The sequence below is a fragment of the Amborella trichopoda genome, chromosome 11 (assembly GCF_054954075.1).
Source record: "Amborella trichopoda isolate Santa Cruz 75 chromosome 11, AtrichopodaSantaCruz75HAP2 v2.0, whole genome shotgun sequence".
Taxonomy (NCBI): Eukaryota; Viridiplantae; Streptophyta; class Magnoliopsida; order Amborellales; family Amborellaceae; genus Amborella; species Amborella trichopoda.
Window position 1 is genome coordinate 13,222,809 of NC_142346.1, and position 23,835 is coordinate 13,246,643.

A 23,835-nucleotide genomic window follows, 5' to 3' on the forward strand; every position below is an offset into this window, starting at 1 on the left:
GGGGGGTTTAAAAGCATTTATTGATTTTTTATTTTTTATTTTTTTATTTTTTTTATTTTCCGATTAGGTGAGGTTTTGTATAAAGAGCCCACCTTACCCTATAGAAGGTGCACCTCTAAATTTTATCGAAAAGTATGGTTTTGGTGTCCATAACCTTTCAGTGACTTGAAAACTTATAAACTTATGTTCAACCCTTATTATGAAATTCAAAATTTTAAAAAGGGTGTAAATCGGGTAGATCCATAAACTCTTGAAAATCTGTAAAGTAGATGGTCTAGGTCACTTGTTATAAGATGCACTATTTTAAGGACTTCAATTTATTTTCTTCTTTAAGTTCATATATCTCTAGGTCGAGATGATCAATTGGATAGTTTTCCAACTTTATAATACTCTTTTTTATTGGATTTTTTAGTACACCTTACTTCTATAGTATAAGGTTGCAACTTTGTATAAAAACTTTTTCTCATCCAACAACATAACTACAGTTAGGTGACATCGTTTCTTCATTGTGTTCGCGTGTGGAATTTCAGATCAAAATATAAGAAAAAAGCAATAATACTAAGAAATATAAGAAAAAAGAAATACTTAAAAGAAATAGGTTTTATATAAGGATGAGGTTTCTATAAGATGTAGGATTTATGAAAACAAAAAAAAGCTTCACTTCAAATCCTTATTTGGAAAGAATTTTCAACAAAGGAAATATCTACGATGGCTTTAAAATCAATTTCTAACATCAATAATAAAATTTAAAATGATAAAAATGGTACAAATTTTGTGGATATATGAACCCTTATATTTAGGGCACAATGTACTGTCTATATAATTTGTTATAATATACACTATTTTTAAAGCTTGAGTTTTTTTTTTTTTTACAACCATAACGTTAAAGTGGGGATGATGGATGTGACGATTTTTCAATGATTGAATTGTAATTTTGGATGAGTTAGGAGGTGAGGCTTTAGTTACTTCGATAGAGCTGCAGGCCAGTCAAACCATTTTCCTATGCGGTTAGTACATGTGTAGTACATGTGAAAGTTATAAATGAGAGGACTCTTTTGCACTACATCCTACCATTTGTCCTACTATTTGGCCTCTGCCAAAACGTTCCAAACATAGGAGAAAGCCATGGCAAAATTGCCTTCAGGTAGGCTCCTCCATCTCACACTAGTATCAGTAATATGGTGAGGTTCCCTCTTCCCTTCTCTCTCCTCTTCCCTTCTCTCTAACTCCCAATCCACCTCCATTGGTATTCGTCTATCTGTCCATTTTTATGGAATTGTTGTCCCAAAAATGATACCATTTGATCTCTCTATCAACCAATCTCTTTCCCCCACTATCATATATTCCTGTTTAGTGTTTCATATGAATAAAATGATGTCATTTACAGGTGTAATGGGGAAGATATGGCTGCTTTTCTTTGTGGGGTTTTCTGCCTATTTGTACAGGCTCATCACCCCTCCTCCTCCAAGGATATGCGGTTCTCCCAATGGCCCTCCAATTACAGGACCAAGAATCAAGCTCAATGATGGCAGATTTCTTGCTTATTTTGAGAAAGGGGTGCCTAGAGAGAAGGCCCACTACAAGGTAGTCATGGTTCATGGCTTCGACGGTTCGAGATGCGACAGTGTTCTCGCCTCCCAGGTGTGTATGCAAAACTCCATCTCTGTGTGTGTATCAGAGAGAGAGAGAGAGAGAGCTTCTGTCTTGTCCCTCCATCCAGTGCTCTCACTATAGAGGAAGAGCGGTAGGTGAGGGCTTAGTAATACATATTCTCTTGACCGCCCATACAAACAATGGATGGTTGGAGATAAGCCGTTCTGTCCTTCGGTATGAATCTGCTAGCTGAAGCACAGTAACTTCTTATCTCCACCTTTCCATGTTAAGCATGGACGGTGTAGATGTATGTATAAGTTCTTCACGTGACAGTTTACATTAAAAGTTCCCTCTGTGGAAATGGATTGGTGCGCCGCCTCTTTTGCACCACACATTTGGCACCGAAATTTTTCTAAAGGATGGGCCTTTTTTGACTCAGCCAACTCCACCATGGTTGTTTTTTTTTTTTTTTTTTTGTTTTTTTTTTTTTTTTTGTTTTTTTTCACGGTGGTGATCATAGATATGAAAAAAGTAGGAAATATTATTGCCCTACGACTTTTTAAAATACTAAAACAAATTATTTCTTTTTGAACTTTTTCCTGTGCGAACAAGCCAATAAATTTACGATCAAAATACCCTTTCCACCCCCATTATATACATGTTTTTATGGTTCGGCTCCGACACAACCAGTCTGGCATTATGAAAACGATGTGCCAAGACTGGTCAGACCCTATGAAATCAAGTGCCTGATCGGTTCGACAAATTTTTTGCCCCAGACTAATCCAACACAATTTTTGTGCTTGATTGAACTCGATCCAACATATTTTTTCTCTGGGACTCATTTTGCATTCTAGCACAATAAAAAGAACCAAACAAAAAAAACGGCTGAAGTAAATATCGACGTATTTTGGTTAAAAAAAAAAAAAATTTAACTTTAAGGTATTTTGGTAAAAAAAAAATATCTTTTTAACTTGGAGGTGTTACTACCAAACAAACGCAATATTGGGATTTATAAAGTGAAAGCATTATGAAAATTTAATTTTAAAATATGCTTTTTATAGATAATTTTTCACACGGTGCATATTTGTTTGTCCGGTGGACCTTAAAGCACGTCCATCTTTTGGTAGGTCAGCAGGTTCTTGTGCTCACTAACTCGCGTTACCACTTTCTATAACTAAAAGTTCATGGGCTCCTATGGAGCATATAATCTACTCTATTCACTCTTAGTAAATCTAGCAAGACCACTTCAAAAACACCATAAATTAATGAATATATATATTTTGAGAATGGGGTTGGGGTCATAGTTGTAGCATCACTTCTATCCCAGGTCTAAGCTTCTATTCTCATGTAAAACATTAAAAAATTATCAATGATTTCAAAATCGGTAGGGGCTCGTCATCTCCACTGTATTACCCAAAAAAAAAAAAAAAAAAAAAAAACTAGCAAAACTATGCATAGGAGTATTTTGAAACTTTGTAATTCAATGTTTTCTAACATGCCTCTGTCCCTGAGCCACGGTGAATAACTCGGCCAAATAGAGTACATCATTCGAAAGAACCTAAAATTTTTCAAAAATAAAAAATTACTGGAAAAATAAAATAAAAATTGCAAAGTTAACATATTAGTTGGATCATGTATTTTCAAGATTTTCAATTCTTTATAATTAGTTATGAAAATAGGTTTTCAAACTGGCGTACTAGTTTTTGGCAATGACACTTCATCTTCTGGCAGAGTTATGCAGTGCACGTTACTTGTGTTGTTTAATACTACAACAATTTTCTTGCAATAGCTTTCAATAGTATGAGCTTGATCAGATTGTGAATAGTGTATTATAGTGTTTTACAAATACATACACAAGGAAATTGAAAAATGCTGCAACATTTTTCCTAGAATAGCTCTCTGTTGTGCCCTAATACCATTTATTGTGTGTGGAAGCTCTAAATCCAATGGGTTAATATTTTGGCAAATAAAGTAAAAAAAAACAAAAACATGAAACACATACAACAACAACAACACAAAGATTTACGTGGTTCACACCAAAAAGACTACATCTATGAGCATGGCAAACTGAAATCCACCATAATAATAAAAGTTACATGAACGATTTTGGAACAAACCTTGACAAAAATACAGGTGAGCAAACCCTTTTAAACCTACTCTCCCAAAGGGCACCATGTTGATATCTCATCTCTATTCTATAAGTAGACAACTGTCTAGGAAGATAACAACTTTGAGAGCAAACGAGATTTTATTTCACTAAAAAAGGGAAACAATCCAAAATCTCCATGGGAACCATTTCTCTACAAAAAACCAATATCTCACTCAGCAGAAGTCTTCAGGAGGCATCATCAATGATTCTCTTCATAAGAAACTCTCTTCTCTTTAAGAGGAGATTGCAACTAATGCACAAGAGGCTCTATCTCCCTCTCTCTAGAAGAACCACCATTTCCATATGGCGACCCAAATAGGGCACACAAAATTCTCTGTACTTTTATCCCATATATATAAGATTTGAAGTCCATACTAAATAAGAAACGTCCTATAGATATCACATATATTTCAAAAGACCAAGAAATATATCCAAGGGTCCTAATCTTTTTAGATTTCTATTTCCTTTAGTAAACTTATCAAATATCAATTTCAATCCCACATAATAAGGGAATATCTCAATCCCACATAATATGGAAATATCTCAATCCCACAAAATTTGGGGATTTCCTTATGTGGGTGATTTTGTATAGCACCAAATCCAACAATCTTTACCTTGATATCAAAATCATTTGCTCAACATGCCAACATTCTTTGGATAGCTTCATAAATTTATGATCTTTTGCCCAATAAATTCATTCATCATTCTTGCTGAAAAATAATGTTTGGCGTCAAATTTCTTCACGTCAAACTTTGCATTCGAAACTTTTATCGCCGTATCGAAAACCCAAAACCAAGGCTCTGATACCACTTGTTTTGGATTTTAGTTTGTCATGCTCGTGGATGTAGCCTTTTTCGATTGAACCACGTAAATCTTTGTGTCCTAGTATTATATGTTTCATATTTTTTTTTCTCGTACTTTATTTGTCAAAATATTAACCCATTGGGTTTAGAGATTTCGTGCACAATAAGTGGTAGCATGGCACAATAAGTGGGTATTAGAGCACTATAGGTGGTATCAGAGAGGTTTTGTGTTGTCGGCATGGCAGTAAAGGTTTCAAATGCAAAGTTCGAGGTGAAAAAATTTGATGGCAAACACTATTTTTTAGCAAGAATAATGGAGGAATTTATTTGATAAAATATGATGAATTTATGAAGTTATCCAATGGATGTTGACATGGTGAGCAGGTGATTTGATATCAATGTGGAGATTGTTGGATTTGGAGCTATCCAAAATCACCAACATAAGGAAATCTCATATTTTATGGGATTAAAATATTTCCATTATTTGGGATTGAGATATTCCCTTAGAGATTGAGATTGATATTGATAAGTTTCCTAAAGGAAATAGAAATCCAAAAAGATTAAGACTCTTGGATTTATCTCTTGGGTTTTGAGATATATGTAAGATTTATAGGAAGTTTCTTATTTAGTATGAACTCTTAATCTTATATATATTGATGAAAGTATTGAGAATTTGTGTGTCCTATTTGGGTCACCATATGAGAATGGTGGTTCCTCTAGAAAGAGATGGAAGTGGAGCCTCTTGTACGCAATTTCCTCTTAGAAAAGAGAGTTTCCTATGAAGAAATGCATTGATGGTGCCTCTTGAAAATTCCTACAGAGTGAGAGGGTGGTTTCTTATAGAGAATTGGTTCCCATGGAAATTTTAGGTTCTTTCTCCTTTTAGTGAGATAAAGTCTCGTTTGCTCTCAAAGTTGTTCTCTTCCTAGACAGTGATCTAGTTATAGAATAAAGATGAGATATTGACATGGTGCCGTTTGGGAGAGCAGGTTTTAAAGGGTTTGTTCAACTTGTGCTTTTTCGAAGTTTGTTCCAAAATATTTGATATAATTTTTTTTGGTATAGTGGACTTCTGTTTGTCGTGCTTGTAGATGTAGCCCTTTTAGTGTGAACCCTGTAAATCTTTGTGTTTTTGTGGTGTGTATTTTATGTTTTATTTATTGTTCTTTATTTACCAAAAATGAACCTGTCGGGTTTAGAGCTTCCGCGCATAACAAGTGGTATCAGAGCACTATACTCTCAACTTTACGATCTTGACCAGATTGTTGATGCTATATTTTAGGATTTTACATTTAGTATTTTTAATGTAAATTTGATTATGCTGAAATTTTAGAAGTTTACACAAACTTAGGGCACAATAATACATCCAATGAATTAAAATGACTAAAACACCCATTAATTATTCATTGGTATTTTGGTCATTTTAAATTAATAAAAGCATTTTTCTAATGCTTTACCCATTACGCCCTATTTGAATTGTAGACCCCAAATTTTAGATTGATTATATTTTTTAAAAAAACATAAATGCTAACTTTCGCAGAGTGTATGCACTCTCAACAGTCCGATCGGAAATTCAATGTAGCCCACTATGAGAAGGACATGTAGTTTACCTGTATATATATATTGTATTGTATGTCTTTTAACTATGTTTATAGTTGGGACTGGGGTAGTGGTTGTAGCATCCCCACTCTCAAATCACTTCATTGTGGTTTTCATTTCTACCGATACCATCTCACTAATACCTTCAAAAAGCTAACTGAATTACCTAAAAAAAAAACTATAGTTTATACTTCTGATTCCCCACACATTTTATGGTCCAAAAATATCAAAATTAATTCCACTAAAGTGAATAAAGAGTTCTTTCATAGAAGGTTACCTAATTCTACTTGCTAGTTGATATCTTAAAGACATACATGTGATTTAGTTTGCAAATTGAGCTGCATGATTCCCAAAGAAACATGAGTATTTGAGTCATCAATTAAGGGGATTTTTAGTTGTTCAACTAACTACACAAGTATTTTGTTTGTAATACTCTCTCATCACATTATGTACCTTATGATCGATCCATTTTTGTAAAGAATGGCTTCTGGTTTTGGTTTTAGGAATTCTTGGAGGAGCATGGGGTGTATATTGTGTCATATGATAGAGCAGGATATGGAGAGAGTGACCCTAACCCAAAGAGGTCAGTGAAAAGTGAAGCTTTTGATGTTGAGAACCTTGCTGATGCTCTTCAACTGGGGCCCAAGTTTTATGTGATGGGTTTCTCTATGGGTGGCTACACTGTTTGGAGCTGCCTTAAATATATACCACACAGGTGATCAGTGCTAAGCTTTTGCTACAACTTGCTCTTATTCTAAAATATATTACATTCTCAAATAATATATTTCTCATTGGACAAGGTTTTTCAGTATTTATTACAGGGTGTAACTAAAGAGTCTCTCTTATTTGTAACATAAGAGTTTATGAAAAAAAATGTGCCAGGTTTGATTTTGTAATGTGTATTTGGTTATAATTTACATACACATTATTGGGATCAATAAAGGATAAACTTTCAGCACATTTTGGGACCTCTTAGGCTTACATTCTCATTTCAACATGTATTAATATGCAGGCTAGCAGGTGCAGCCCTCATTGCCCCTGTAATCAATTACTGGTGGCCTGGTTTTCCTTCGAATTTATTGAAAGAGGGATATAATTGGCAACTTGTTCAGGATCAGTGGGCACTTAGAATCTTCCATTATTTGCCATGCTTAACTTATTGGTGGAACACACAAACATGGTTCCCAGGATGTAGTGTTCCATTGGCGGACCCAAGGATTTTCAACCCTTGGGATACTCAGATGCTCCCTAATATCTCAACGATGAGAAAGCCATATATGGTGCTTACAATCTTTGCAAGCCATTTATGTTGAAATGAATATGAGTGAGAGAGTCTTTACTTCGCTTATTCGAATTTTCCTCATTTCCCTTGTCCATTTTTTTTGTTTCTAACAGGGGCAAGCAAGGCAACAAGGGATTTATAACTCCATTGTTCGAGATCTGGTAGTGGGGTTTGGCACTTGGGATTTCGACCCCATGGATCTTGAGAACCCCTTTTCTGATGGAAATGGCTCAGTTCACTTGTGGCATGGAGACGACGATCGAATAGTGCCCCATATGCTTCAACGTTACATTGCCACGAAACTGCCTTGGGTTCATTACCATGGGCTTCAAGGTGTAGGCCACATGCTCATATATTCTGACTATATGTCTGAGATGATCATAAGGGCCCTCTTGCACGGAGCCAATAATTCTAACTAGTTTCTTTCTAATATACATTGTTTTGTAGTTTTAATTTTGGTTTCTAGTTTGAAAGTCTTCTAGATTTTTGAATGTTAGTATCTATTTGAGTACTTGCATACAGGGCTTATAAGGTGTTGGAATACATGTGGTAGGATGAGAAGCTATTTGAATCAAACATTGTGAAGGAATTTTCACAAGGCAAAGATTATATTTTTTCTTGTTCTTATAAAGGATTTGGCGTTATAGAGGCATGGAATTAAGTTGTCAATGACAGCTTCCCATATTCCGTTCTGCAATTTCTTCTATTCATTTTGTCTTACAAAAATTGTCGAACTTTGGAGAAACAGATCATCCTCAGCTACTAACTTTCAAGTTTGTAGATTTTTAATTTGCACACTCACTCTCAACAAATATCTGAAATTCTTTCATATTCCACGCTTCAAATGCCTCAAAATAGATCCAAGATATAGAAATTATTTATTTATTATGCTTTGATATTCACACAGGAATCAACAGGAGATCCCCTTTGGTAAATGTGAAATTGATTTGAAAAGTTTGATAAGAAAATTGAACGCATGAATGCATGGAAGAGACATCTTAGCTAAAAGTAAATAGATATATCTCTATATCTATATACTACCTAATCCATGACTCTATAACATTTGAGTAAGCATGGCAAAGGGCTGGCAAGCCCAAGCCCTAGCACTACTCCCTTAGGGCTGGCCCAGGCTTAGCCCTGCCCTAACCATGCCAAAGAGGCCCAGACCTAGGCCTGGCACTAGACCTCTCGTGGGCGTTTGGGCTAGGCCAAGCTGGACAAGAAAAAATTGAAATGTTATCCCTTGATCTATGAGATGTAAGGTGATCCAATGGTTCTTAACTTAAGGTTTGTGAAATGCGAATTGAATTACACCAAAAGTGGGATACTTGAAAGCGAATTTAGGGTTTCATGGGGGATAAGGGTATAACCGATTGCAAGCTATTTGATGTGATGTGTGGTCAGGATTATGGCTAACTCTCTTGCCCCTTGGATAATCTAATCTATGGACCATATTCAATTTCAAAAAGGAATCACACTCAACCTAACTTTACAAGGTAGTTCCCTCACTTAAATAAATTTGAAAACTTTCAAAACCCAAGAGTGGCAAGTCTTTCTTCCATTGCTCATTCCTTTGGATAGAGAAAAGAAAGAGATGATATGGGAGAGAGGCACGCCCTCCTTTCCACCATGAGAGCTTTACTTGAAGTTCTTCGAAGGATCAACATGACTTCACGCGAGCATTTTTTCTTGCTGTAAAATCAGCTATAATGGTAAGGTAACTCAGACCCTTTGGCCCTTTTGACTCGATTATCCTTAAATTGAGAATAGCATTACCCTATGTCTAGCTTTACATATATCACTTTGGCATGATTTTGATCACTCTTTCTTGAGATTTACTTGGCTGAAATTTCCTGTATTTATATTAGATAACAATAAACAAAGTCTCTTTCTATCGCTCTCAGGGCGTGTTTGGTAACTGGAAGGTAAATATTTTCTGAAAATTGGAAGTTCTTCTTTACTAGGAAGAAAGAAATTATTGTAAGAAGTTTTGGGTTTCTGGGCTTAATAACCTGTTGGAATGTAAAAGAAGTTTGATAACAATCAAAGACAAGACCAAACAAAAATCCCAACTCTTCAACTTAAAATCTCAAGGGAATTGGGCACCATAGCACCAGGCTTTGTAAAGTAGTGAATGAGGAGTAAATTTAGATGGATGTTAGTAAACTCTGATGAACCTTGAATAATAGCAACCATGTGCATTCTAGGTTAGCATCAAATGTATATCTAGAAGGGTAATAGAAATAGCCTTCTTGTTTTAATACATCCTATACAACAAAATATTTGCTAAAATAACGTGATCATAAGGAAGAGTGCAAGTGCTTGTTATACTGACTTGGCAAGAAGATACAAAGATACAGGAAAATCTGAGTGAACAAATAAGCTCATATATAGATGAGTCTAATAACTATGGGGAAAAAAAAAATTAGCATAAGTGGAAGCATTCTAAAAATTTTTAAGGAACTATTATCAATTAGAACTACCCAATACAGGACCAAAATACCCAATATTCATTCAAAGAACCAAAGCACAATAAAAAAATAACCCCTCCATACTATATTGCTACCCAAATAAGGTGACCTCCAAAACTAGAGATGGCTTAGTAAATTATGTACAATCAGAGCAAACAAAAAAGTGTAGAGAGAAAGATAAAACAAGGAGATGGAAAAGAGAGAGAGAAGATAGATAGAGGGAAGAGAGAAAGAGAGAGAAGAAGAAGACTTATGAAGACTCGCACGGCCTAAAGGGGCAAGAAAGCGATCTAAAGACCGAGCCCTGAAAGAATTGCTTTCCAAGGAACCTAGCAAAAGTGTCTGAGCTAGAGAAAGGAAAGAAAGATAAGAAGGAGGAGGTGGAAGAGAGATACAAGATAGATAGAGGGAAAAGTGAGAGAGAGAGAGAGGGATAGAAGAGAGGAGAATGAAAGAGAGAGAGAGAGAAAGGGAGAAAAGAGAGAGAAAAGGGGGAAGAGAGAGGGAAAAAGAAGAGGGGCAAAGAAAGAAAGAGAGGGAGAAGATCGAGTGAGGGAGCATGGGCTCACTGCAGGCCCATGAGCGGGAGAGAGAGAGAGAGAAAGAGGGAGAGGAGAAAATGAGAAAGCGAGGAAGGGAGAAGAGAGAGAATGAGGGGGAGAGAGAAATAAATGGGCCCGTTGCGGGCTCTTGAAGGGGAGAGAAAGAGAGAAGAGAAAGAGAAAGGGAAGAGAAATTACGGGGCCCGCTACGGGCCCGTGAGAGGGTGAGAGGGAGGAGAGTGAGAGAAGGAAAGAGAGGGAGAGAAAACACTAGACGGGCCCACCACGAGCTCGTAAGAGGGAAGAAGAGAGAGAAAGGGAGAAAGATAGAGAGGGGGTGCAACTTAGTCGGTGGCCTAGAGTGGAGAGGGAGAGAAGAGAGGCAAAGAGAGGGGAGAGAAGGGGAAGGAATAGAAAGAAACATAAAAGACAGAAAGAAAGAGCGAAGTAACAAGAAGAGGAAAGAGAGAAAAAAGAAGAGAGAAATAAGGAGAGAGAGAACAAGAAAAGAGAGAAGGGAGAAAGAAGAGGGAGAGAGAAAGGAGAAAGAGAGAAGAGATAAAAAGAAGGGAGAGAGATGAGAGAGAAGAGAGAGGAAGAAAGAGAAAAAAGAGAGAGAAAAGATAGAAAAAAGAGAGAAGAGTGAGAGAAGAGAGAGGAGAGAGAAAGTGGACCAGGTACCTAGGCTCATACGATGGCTTGAGCCAAGCAGCTAGGTGAACCCACAATGGTCTCTTGAGGGCTCCTTTAGTGTAGACTTGAACCTTGGATTAGAGGGTTAGGGTCTAGGTTTGGGTATGGGTGAGCCTAGGCAGGTTGAGACGACTAGAGAATAGGAAGTTGGAGGTTTGGAAGTTGGGAGTTAAAAGTTTGGGATCCAAAGGAAATTATCCAAAGTTATATTGTTTTCTCTCTCCTCTCTCTTGAAGTTAGAAGCAATGCACAAGCAAAGGCTTGAAGCGGAAAAAACCCAATATTTTGATCATGCTTCCAAATGTAGGTTACAATTTGTGTAGAGAACTTATATAGAACACCCTTGAAACATGAGTAGTTGCCCAAAACATGACCAAATTGTTTAAAATTACAATTTTAATGAATTAAAATAGAAATCTCGTTTATGGCAAAAAATATCATTTTACCCCTAATATATTTTGGAAAATGACTCAACCATTCCTCTTAGAGGGGCCTCATGTTTTTGCCATGCCTCGGAGCATATTATGGAGCTTTTCAATGACAATTCAGACGATCAGACACTACAGAAATGATGCTTGTATCATCACAAACATTTTGATACCCATTATTGAGCTTGAGTCAGAGTTTTGAGGTTGATCCCAAAATTTGGCTAAACTCATGAACTTTTAAACTTTGAGCATTGGTGTACGATGATCTGTCATGTCTTTAGTCTTTTTCTTGGTCACAAATCGAAGGGGAGATCATTGTGATCATTTTACAACGAAAATCCCTTGATTTGGTCACCATTTGAGCACTTTCCAAATTATGGACGTCGATGGAAAATGGGAGTCCGGTAATCGAAAACCTATCCTTTCTTGAACTTGAAATTAGACATCTTTCGGTCTTCAATCTCGAGCAAATTTTACTTCATGATGAAGCCTTCTGAAATGTGGTCGCAATGGACCTACATTTGAGGCGACTCAATGTCGGGGCTTCAAGATACGACCCTTTGAATGATGGGATGTTCGTCTTTAATACTTTGCAACAAATGAGTTTCAAAATCCAACTTCTCTCTATAAATTCTATCGTCTCGAGCATCATCACAAGTCGTGCCATATACCAAAATGAGCCGCTTGATGAGCTCTTCAATATATCAAAATTTGAGATAAATTGGCCTCAAAATGAGAAAGTTATGATCTTCACAAGACAATCATGAAATTTAATAGCATACTTTCCATAAATGAAATGGAAACTGGTTCACCGAGGCTGCACCGAAATAGTGTAAAACCTACCCATTTTTTGTAAGTTAAGCTCAGAATGGTTCAAGAAGATCCAAACGAGCCGAAAATTGATATCTAGGAGTTTCTAGGCATTTTAAATCCAATGGTGGTGGTCTGATACTTGTTAGAAGCCTCATTATACGAAACTTTGTTGGTGTGCTTAGAGCCCTCACATGCTTTTTGAGGTCGATCCGGCACCTTTTCAAGTTCACCCAAAATTAGGCTCATTTAAACAATGCTTCTTAGTCAGCATGCGTGGTTGGTACCAACGAGACTAGGTTGCAGCTAGCTCCTTCCTTATTCTCACTGGGGATAGAAGTATGTCAAAATACCTTGTAACAACTTGTCCCTCTTAATGTTGCTCTTCGAGAGGAGTGAGAAGCATAACATTTGGAATAAAATCTGTCAGAGTTCATCTTTCGAATCCTTATTGAGGCGCTTTTATTGTCTTTTAATGTTCTTTTTTCTTCTCGATCACCGGCATCAATAGGACCTTTGAGGAGGAAATCGTGCCAAGCTTCTTCCGTAGGGGGTGATCGAAGTGGATTCTAACGATTGGGGGCCTCTTTCAAGGACTTGATAGACCCAATATTGTTAAAATCCTTTTTAAAAGGAGCATGGTGGTTGGGGGCCTAGCTTAAGGGTTTTCTTCCCAACTCATCAATGCTCCCATTTGGCCAACTGGTGGGTGCCTTTGGGGCTTGAATCCCAATTCAATAGCATTTTTTGTTCCAACAACTGGGGGCCTTGTTTAAGGGCTTGGTACCCAGTCTTATCAGAATACATATATGTCTGGCAGTCAGGGGCCTTGCTTGAAGACTTCCTTCCCAATCTATCATATTTTTTGAGAAAGGCTAGTAGCAAGGGCCTTTTGAGGGCTTTGTTCTCATTTTACATTAAGCATTCAATATTGATTATTTTGCTTTAGATAGACAATCGAGGGGAGCCATTAAGGGGGCATATGAACTGCTTGACCAGGATTTGGGCTGATGGCACAAGGGGTGTAGTTTTTGGGGCTTACACCCAATTTACTAGGCTTAGTCAGTTTTTTTTCTTCTTTTTTTTCATGCCCTATCTTGAAAGTCTAAACCTGCCGGTAACTATGGCCTTAGTAAGACGATCAATTTTAAGCTTGAACCCTGATCATATTGGGCTTAATAGGAGCCCAGGTGCAAGGGCTCGGTCCACCTCTCAGGAGGAGAGTGGGAAGAGAGGGTTGAGAAACCCTATTCCCGGGGATCATAAAATCTCCAACTCGAAAGTTGGGGTTAAGTAACTCCAAAACCATATTTTCATGTGATTTAAGTGCACACTGTGTTGGGAAACAAGCCGGGCCAACTTTAGGATGGCGTATCCTCAGTGGAGTCACCAGTTAGTCAGCCCTGGTTTTTGGTCGGACAAAAACCCTTTCCTAAAACCTTGGTGTGTTGTGCGTGCATGCTGCTAGAACCAACAAAAGAAAGTTTTAAGTGAGATAGAGCCTACCTCACGTGATGGGGTCGTAAAACGCCTGAGCATTGAGCCCTCTTAAATCACAATTTGGAAAGCCCCCCGCCTCTCGGCTCGGTTTGGCTTTGGCTCCCTTACACAGCGTAGCACCTTGAATCACACATTTGTAGTATGGCTTGAGAATGTTCGATGACCATTTGTTCATCCTCAAAGGTTTTGAGGACGATGAGGTGGACTTTGTGAGGGTTTAAGGGTTTGAGAGTTGAAGAGTGGGTTTAAGAGTTAGTGGGGAGGAAAAAAGAAGAAAAAGATGAAGAAGAAGAAGAACAAAAAGACGAGGTTGAGAGGAAGAAGAAGAAAAAAAAGAAGAGACATGAATCACCCATTAATTTAGTAGCCTTTCGGTGCCACCTCCCATAAGAGGGTTCAACAGTAGCACATAAAGGTACCAGATCGAAGCCTGACCCTCTAGAGGATTCTTAAGGAACTATATTATGGGTCAAGCCCAAGTAGGATGAACCTTAGAAGAACCTCCCAATGGGTGGACGAATAAAGAAGAAGAAGAAGAAGAAGAGATTGAAAAGAAGAAGAAGAGAGAGGAATCACTCGGCAATCTGATAGCTTTCCGGCACCGCCACCCCTAAGACGTGTCAATGGTAATACAAAAAGGTATCAGACCGAAGCCTGAACACCCCGAAGGATTCTTAAGGAACTATACCCTAAGTCAAGCCCAAGCAGGATGAATCGCAGAAGAGCCTCCTAATGAGTGGATGAATAAAGAAGAAGAAGAAGAGGAAGAAGAAATTGAAAAGAAGAAGAAGAAGACGAAGGGAGGCTTCAATAGTAGCATAGTAAGGTATCAGACCAAAGCATGTATACACCGGAGGATTATTAAGGAACTATACTGTGGGTCAAGTCCAAGCAGGATGAACCTCAGAAGAGCCTCCTAAAGATAGGTAGAGCGAGTGATGAGCGACAAAGTGCTCAAGACAAGAGAGAAAGGGGAGTGAAAGAGGTGAGGAAGGAAGAAGAAAAATATGAGACAAGGAAAAGAAAATTTCTCAATATCCAGACATCTGACGTTCCCTCCCACTAGGAGGTATTATCAGGATCGACTGAAAGAGTATTAGACTTCAGCCAAAGTCTAAAACAACCTGGAGGATTCTTAAGGTTGCTATGTTGAGGGACAAACCCATTGCACCATGCGCCTCTGAAGAGCTCACCATAGGCAGTCCGAAAAGAGAAGTGGAGTGAGTGATGACGAAAGAGAATGAGAAAGAGAGTAGAAGAAAGAGAAGGAGGAAGAGAGGAAGGAACCAATTATGTAGGTTTCTTAAGGTCAAGGGAATGGGACAAGTCTGGCATGGCCTCAGAAGAGCCTCACGCAAAGGGTGGTCCGAGTTAGAGCGGAGTGACAAGTGTAGGGGATGTGCGAAAGAAGAGAGTATGTGTGTGTGAAGAGAGTGTGAGAGAAGACAGAGTGTGTGAGAGATGATTGTGTGAAGAGTGTGATAGAAGAGAATGAGATTGAGAGAGGGAAGAAATAGGGGAGAGAGAGAGAGAGGGAGAGAGATTGGTCAAGGGCTTAACCACCGATCCAAGAAGGAGAGAGAGCGGGGGGGGAGAAAGGGAGGGGGAGAGAAGAGAAGAGAAAGGGAGACAGAGGGGCGAGAGAGAATGTGGGTCGGCGGCCTAGGCGCTGGTCCATGTGAGTGAGAAAGAGAGACAGGGATAGAGAGAGAGAGAGAGAGAGAGAGAGGAGAGTGGGTTAGTGGCCTAACCGTCAGTCCAGGTGAGAGTGGGCCGACAGCCTAGCCGCTTGTCCGTGAGGAGAGAGAGAAGAAAGAGAGAAGATGAGAGAAAGGGAGAGAAACAAAAAGAAGAAAGAGGAAAAAAAAGAGAGAAAGAGAAGAGAAGAGAAAAAATGAAATAAAGAAAGGGAAAAGAGAGAATAATAATCATAATAAAAGAAAGGAAATAGAGAGAGAGAGAGAAAGAGAAGAGAAGCGAAAGAAATTTAAATAAAGAAAGAAAAAGAGAGAATAAAAAGAAAGAAAAAGAAGAAAGAGAGAGAAGAGAAGAGAGAGAAAGAGACCGACACCTTGAGAGTGGACGCTCCGAAATATGGATGCTTAAAAATGGGAATGTTTAGACAAATATCAGCCTCCAAATAGAAAACCAAAGGATATCACATTCAGGGCTAAATTCACCCATGCACTTCATATCAGAAATACAAGCTTTATATTATACCGGGCATTGAACAATTTCAGAGATTTAATCATCTGTTACAATTTACATCGATTGAAAAAAAATTAGCTGAAAGCCTTTGATCCTGGCCTTGAAACCTATAAGTTTGTTTTTAAAGGAAGAAAATACACAGTCACATCAAAAGGGAAAAGATAAGATCGATGGCATATCGGCCCATATACCTATGGATGTACGCATGAATATCATCGTAGGAGACGATTACCTCTCTCTTCGTGTCTTGAATATTTCACTGTCTTTTTCACTCTTTATTCTTACTGAGGCAAAACCTCGCAAGAACACTTATCTCTACTGAACTGTGTCTATCAGAAATGCAAACTCGTCTTTAATCGAGAATCCCCTTTTATACTCTTAAATTATGATTTTTAATGGGATAACCATGCATTTCCTCTCTTTGAATCTTCACCCTCCATCTTCATCTTGGGTTTATGCATTCATTTGAATCCTAGAGTCTGTAGAGCATAGTCATTATCTTTATAATTATGTTTACCTCTTGTTTTTATCTTTTTGCATTGCCTAGTCTCACTGCTGGGTTGTTTACGTAGGTATGATTGCTGACGTTTGTCTTTGAATTTCAAACATTTGAACCTCATGAACTCGCGGGAGCAAAATCAGGGATTCATCAGTGTTGTTAGTGAGTGTAGACACCCCATTTTAAATATAGCAAATTCTGTGGTTTCTTGAACCCTTAGGACCACACTTAACATAGTAAACCCAAATCCATGGTTCACACAACCTACCTTGTGACCCAGAACTAGTCTGCCTGCCCGGAACCTTGTATAAACCCTGTTTTGACCTAGATTTCTGTAAACGCCTTGTTTTACCAAAACAATCATTAAAAATAGTAAAAAAATCTGTTTTGACCCAAATTTTATTAGAGAATTTCACAAGAGGCTAAGGAATACATAAGAAGTAAAAAATATCAATTTGGACTAAAATTGGTGTGTGCGGCATCGGGCGTGCCGTCGAAGCGACACGACCTATGCCTCCCTGGCGACATGCCCCCACGCCCAGTGCCGCCCAAATCCGTACCTCCAAATATACGTTTTTGATTGGGGGAATTTGTTTGTTGCAGGAGGATATCCTTCCCATTGGATTTTGACCCCTATAAACCATCTTTTCATGGCATTTTGAGGCGGGGGGATGAGGCGAGCCTCCTACAACTTCAACCCTAAAACCTGAAAGTCTAGAACCATCTATAGGACACAACCACCCTATACTAAGGGATTTAATATCTGGACCAGAGAGACAAAAGATGACCGGTTTTGATATAGGTGAGCCCCAAAAGGCTCGAGAGTCTCGGGCCATCCGGCCCGGTATGGTATCATTCTCAACCCTCCCTCTTTCATCATTTCTTTACTGATTTATTTTATTTTGATTTGTTTTTTATTAATTTTCTCTAAAAAGCGTATTTTGATATCTTGGATTATGCTGGCTCTGCCATCGATCTGAGAGCAGATCTGCTCGTTTCTAGGCAAATCTGGCCCTCAGATATGAATTTGATTTGTCCCACATTCTCTACTATTTCATTTCCATCATTTTAAGGTGTCAGATCTGAGAGACCTTCATTTCAATATCTCTTTGATTTTACACTGTAAACAGTTTGGCGCCCACGAGGCCATCGAGCTTGATCCTAGAATCAAAACTTCAAAAATCTCATAATCATTTTTAAACTTCGTAGACATTTTCTAGGTACCATTTTATGACTGTTCCCAAAGTTTTAGGTGAAAATAAAATATTTTAAAATACAAAAAAAATATTTTTATGTTAGATCTACAGTCCCCTCCTGTCGCTTTATTTTAATTTATTTTCATAAAAAAATATTCTAGTTACTGTTTCTCCAAGTTTAAAGTATGCTTATCTTATCAAGATCTACAAGAAAAAAATATAAAAAATCAAAAAAATAATTTTTTGGGCAACACTAGGCGTTCCACCCAGGCGATACAGGGCGTGCCATCCAGGCGACATGGGTCGTGCTGCCCCGGTCCAGGGTAACACGCCCTCTGGTGCCCCCCATTGCCCAAGTCAGATTTTTTTTGAAATTTTGCAAGCTGTGTCCTGGGTCTATTTTGTGACTGCTCACAAAATTTCAGAGCAAAATAAAATTTTTAAAAATATCTAAAAAATATTTTGCTTGATACAGGTCTGTTCTATCTGTTGTTCTTCTGTTTCACTTTGTTTTAATTTTATTTCATCAAAAAGTCTGATTTTTTTGCTTTTACAAGTTTCAGTAGCCTCATTTCATCAAGATCAGCAAGACAAAAATAAATAAATAACTTTTTTTTTTGGGCAACACCACTTGTGCTGCCCAACCTATATGTGCGACACGACCCGTGCCGACCTATCACAGAGGTCCCAGAAAAATTTTGGGACCCCACAGGCCTGTTCTAGAGCCTTTTTTGTGCTTGTTCACCAATTTTTTAAAAAGATATAAAAATATACTTTGATTCAAATAAGTCTGTTCTGCTCCTGACTTTCTCTTTTTTTATTTTAGTTTGTTAATTTTGACTGAAACCATGTTTTTCTTGATTTCACCATGCTTAGTTTAACTGTGTTTCATAAAACTTAAAAAAGATAAAAAAAATCGACCAAAAAAAAAAGAATACATCGAGGGTTGCTCGTACCCTCCTTGAACCGTGTCCCGTTTGAGTCACCCTTGACCTGGGCCGCACTTGACTTAGCACAGACTGTGCCTGGTCTCATTGTTCTACTTTAACTTCTTAGGGTTGCTTACCCCTCCATCTATACTGTGCTTCAAGTGAGTTTCACTTCGAAGGGCCCATCGCTAAGCACGATCGGTGCCGAGCGCCCACTTATTTTCTTTCTTTGCATTGTGTGTTTGTGTGCTTGACATTATTTTTTGTTGTGTACTTCTTTACACACTCCTGGCACACACCGACCAGGAATCCCGAAAAACTAGAAAACAAATCTTTCGAAGACCCCCAAAATCCGCATTAACGGCGTGAGAGGAACCCAGCTTTGAGAGTCGAGGCGGTTCGGATTCGCGTAACTTTAAATGTGAGCGCCCCTCCGTAATCCTTTTCCTCAAAGCAACTCCGCATATAGTAAGTCTTGAAAAAATCCTATAACATGAGGCCAGGACCTATGCGGGGATCTATATCAGCCTAGCAGCATTTCAGTAGTTAGAAACCCACTCTCAAGCCAAGCCTACTTATAGTACTATACTTGGTCAAAAAATTTCGTATGCTTGCTTGCTTATTGATCTTGGGTCTCAGCCCGAATTTGCTTTTGGTTCAAGCTGAACCCTCTAGGTTCAGGTTCAGACTTGTACCCAGCCTAGCCCAAGTCTGAGCCAAGTTCACACCCAAGTTCGAACCTAGGCCCCTTTTTGGTCCAAGCCAAGGTCTCGTGCCTAAACCAACTTTGATCCAGTCCGGGTCAACACTCGGCCTGATTATCATAACCCTCTAGGTCCAAGCCTCTGCTTGCACCCAACTTAGTCCAAGTCCGGACCAGGTTTGCACCCAGGTCTGAACTTATACCCACTCTTGGCTTAAGCCGAGACTCGGACATACCTTGTTTAGATATTTGTCTTGGTTCTAATATAGGTCTAAGCTTAGAGTTACCTCTAGGGTTGGATTAGGCTTACCCTAGTTCAGAGTCTAAACCAAAACCCGTTGAGTCTAGATTTCAGGCTAAGGTTAGCTTAGTTGTCACTCAAGGTTGGCACCTAGAGTCAGCTGACATCTACCCTAGGCCATCGAGTTTAGATCTTACCCAAGTCTAATTCTAGAACCCTGCCAAGGGCGATCACCATGTCAGTCACCCAAGGCGAATATGATGACCGCCCCTTGGCTAACTCTAAACCGAACCTTCTCAAACTTAGGGACTAGTATGCCGCAATCCCTTGGGATTATGGCCAAAACTCGGGCTAATCCATTATCCACCATCCAAGTCTTCAATTAGAAGCCGAGTCCTAGGGATCCACTCCTAACCTTGAGCTCTGTATGGTCCGAAAAGTTGTCTTTGCCTGAGAAACATTGAACAGCCAGGGGGTTCGGCCAGACATTGCCCTACAGGGAACCTTACGTAGCCACAGTAGGAGCCGTGTGAATAGGGAACCAAAGCAAGAGCCGTGCGAGGGAAGAAGTTCACGTTGTATCTAATGATGCCTAGAAGTCGCACTAAGATAACGGCTCAACGGTATCAAAATCAAGAACCATCTAGATCTAGGGGATCTAACCCAACCTCGAGCCACCGTAGTACAGCCCACAATGTCTTGAACACTGTACGCAGCCGAGGCATCAATCTAGACCAACCCTTAGGTGAGATAGGCATCCAGTTGCTCTCAAAATTCTAGTTGACTTAGGTTACACAGTTCATGCCCCAGTTCATGGGTTGGTCCAAAACCAACCTAATAGTAAAGGTCAACGCATAGCACAGCTGAGTTGGCCGATTCTTCAATTGGTCCCTCTTGTATAACCAGTTCAACCAACCTTGCAGTTTCCACAACCGGTGGCGATGCCTGGGTTAGTACGCCCCTTAAGGACAAATGTTTCAAATTGCCCCGGTAACCGCGGCTCATCCATCACAGGCCCAAGTAGACCAACATTTACCCCAAGTCTTGACTCATTAGTCTATGCTTGGGAACCCACCGACCGGTGGGCCTACTCTCATGCCGAATACCCAATAAGAAGGCACCTTAAAAGAGATACATGATATGCTTGTAAGGATGGGTACGCATGAAATCCTACCCGCAAAGGCCTATGTTCGTGAGACCCTTGGAGACATGGAAGACCTTCCCCCTTGGTTTGTCCTTCCAGAGTTTAAAAACAAATTCAACGGGAAGAGTGACCCAGATATTCACGTCAATGCATACTTCCTCTCCATCCAAGCCTTGCGAGACAGACCTAATTAGTTGAAGGCCCTGTTTTCACAAACTTTGACCGGTAAGTCTTTAAACTACCATTGGAGAAGAATGATCCCTTAAACACACATAACTCCAGACGAAATGTTAAACCAGTTTGTCTCTCATTACCGTGGGTCGACACCAAGATCTCTTTCCCTGGGCGAGCTCAGTGCAACCAAACAAAACCCAGGAGAATCCTTCGAGGATTTTATTGGTCAATTTCGCAAGATGTCCACTTACGGACTCAGCTAAAATCTCCATGGCCTCAGAAAATGTAGCTCCTGAATACATGACCTTCTTTAGCCAGGGACTTATCCCCCACTCTTTCAACTCCATGATTGAGCAAGTGGCGCGACATGAAAAGACGAGAGGGATACCCCTCAGTACTAGGCCCGATAACAAACCCATCACGACTCACCAGAATACAAATAAGTGCAACAGTAAGGGGAAAGCTTCCGGTCAGGTTAACGAAATTGTCGTTAACGGACCAGCTCAAGGTTCAACCACCCAGCACAATAATAGGAATCAAAATCGAAGGGGTCAGCCTAGAGCTAACGCTCAAAATAACAATCGAAGACGAGAGGACAACTTCACTCCTCTTAAAGACTCGAGAGAAAAAGTAATGGAGTTACTCTTGAAGAAAAACATGATTCAACTCCTGCCGCCATCTGAACCACCATTTGAGGTTAAGGATAAGAACAGATGGTGAAAGTGGCATAGAAACCATGCCCATGATACCCCCAAAACTGTTTCTATTTGAAGCGGGTGATTCAAGGGTTGATTAATAGAGGCGGCATCACTGTAAGACCAAGAAATCAACTTGTTGAAGAACCTAATCAAAAGATGGGCATCTTCACAAACCCTTTCCCCAAAAATAGAGCTACAACAACCGAAGAACCGGGAGCTCCAAGTAACTCAAAGGACGATGTTATCATGCACATGATTGAAAACGGAGATGAAGAAGATCATCCCAGCCAATTCATATTTGCTTGTGATCATCATCTCCGAGAAGTTGAAGAAGATCTTTTGAGCCTTCTTAGAGGAAACTCTTCGTCCCCGAACTCTGATGATCCTCCTAAGTGGGACCAATATGACAAAGATGATGCCCTCAAGATTGACATGGTCAAAGCTGATGAAAAGGGATCATCTTCCAAACAAGGGGCCAACATCCCGAGGTCTCCCATTACTCTCGGCTAGGGCTGACCCTATCGAGCTCCAAGCTGGCGAAGTTGATTCCTTAACCCAAAGAGGTCGAGTGTTCAAACCCATCCAATTGATGGTGGACACTCTTGATGAAAGAATGAGAGTCGCTTCAACAGCCAAACCACCAGCAGGGGTTGCTGATCATGAACCTAATAAAAGAACTCAAGGATCCGCAACCACCTATGATCTACCCACTCATCTCAAGAAGATCCAGGCTCAAATCTCTATCTTGGGGCTGCTTATGAATTTGCCGGTACATAGAGCGCAAATTGAAAAGGTTCTTTCTAAGACCCACATCTCGAGCAACACACAATTGGATGAGTTGTGCGGGATGATCAACCAACAGATGGCACCAACGCCAATCATATTCATGGACGATGACATCCCAGCTAATGTCAATCGCTTTCACGTTTAGCCTCTTCATATCACTATTTTCATGAAAGGATATGAGATAAGGAGAGTGCTGGTTGTTAATGGGGCATCCTTAAATATATGCCCTATGAAAACGGTGAAGCAGATAGGCAAAAGCCCAGATGACTTCGAAGCGTGTCAGTTAACCATTGCTGCATATGATGGGACTAAGAGGCAGGTTAAGGGCATATTTCCTCTCACACTCAAGATTGGTCCCACCATTCAGTCGGTAAAGTTTTATGTCTTGCACATAAAACCTTCCTTCAACATATTGCTAGGAAGACCCTGACTCCACGAAAACCTCGTGGTCGCCTCCACGCTACATCAATGCCTAAAATTTCCAACAAAAAATGGCATTGCAAAGGTTTTTGCCGACCCCCCTTCTTTTCTTAATCCTAGCACACATAGCGGAAAGCTAGTCGTAGGGGTCGAGCTCGGGGAAATCCCCCTCGCTTCCTTTGAGCAAGCTGATTGTGCCAACTTACGCCTAGAAGTCGGCATCCCTGTTCCTCATGCAAACTTCTGCATCGATGGAGGACATTATCCAATATCAATATCGATACGGCTCCATGTCCCTTGAAGCTTGGCACATGCTTGTCGCCTAAGGCTTCCAACCAGGCCAAGGCTTGGGGATTCAAGGGCAATGGGTAATGAAGGTTATTTCTGAATCACCCCAAGCCAAAACTAACGATAGGGATCGAAGAGGACTCGGGTGTTCTCTCACTTTATTTCAAAGCCGGATGAAGCCTTCAAGCTATCTAGGTTTTGTATCCGGAGGCATTCAAAGCCTCGATCCTCTCGATGCCCGTCCTTCAAAACGGCCAAAGGTGATCCTTGATTCCCCAATAGGGAATAACTCTTCTTCCACATCTCAGCACATACAAGAATTGGGAATTGAAGACCTTTTCACTGACCTGGATTTGAAGGTATACACAATCGGCTCTAACACAACCAAGCATGCTCATCCGCCAACCCAAACTCAGGAACGAAATTAGTCAATCACTCATCTATCTCAAGAATTGCTGGAAGCATACCAGCAACACCTCCAAGTCTTGGTTTCAAAAAACGGATAGGCGAAGGGGGTCCATCTAACTACCCTGCGCGTTCGGTCCCCAACATTTCTCTCGCGAGTCCCATAAGGGACACCTCTCGCGACATATCAAAAACTGTGGAAAATTCAAAAGATAATAACGAAAATGAATTTTTGAAAATGGTGCTCACTCAAGATAACTCAATAACGGTACAT

The 23,835-nt window shown here is 39.7% G+C and overlaps 1 protein-coding gene across 2 annotated transcripts; it reads left to right on the plus strand.

The window, feature by feature from the left end:
* Positions 1–1,069: 1,069 nt before the first annotated feature.
* On the plus strand, positions 1,070–8,057 carry LOC148779753 (uncharacterized). 2 transcript variants are annotated; one of them, XM_088852484.1, is made up of 5 exons: positions 1,070–1,181; positions 1,388–1,641; positions 6,648–6,859; positions 7,157–7,424; positions 7,540–8,057. In XM_088852484.1, exons 2-5 carry the CDS (start codon positions 1,393–1,395, stop codon positions 7,843–7,845), a joined length of 1,035 nt encoding a protein of 344 aa, XP_088708610.1. In that variant the 5' UTR covers positions 1,070–1,181; positions 1,388–1,392; the 3' UTR covers positions 7,846–8,057. The 2 variants fall into 2 exon arrangements, with proteins under 2 accessions (XP_088708610.1, XP_088708609.1); XM_088852483.1 differs by having other exon boundaries at positions 1,070–1,144.
* The last annotated feature ends 15,778 nt before the right edge of the window (positions 8,058–23,835 follow it).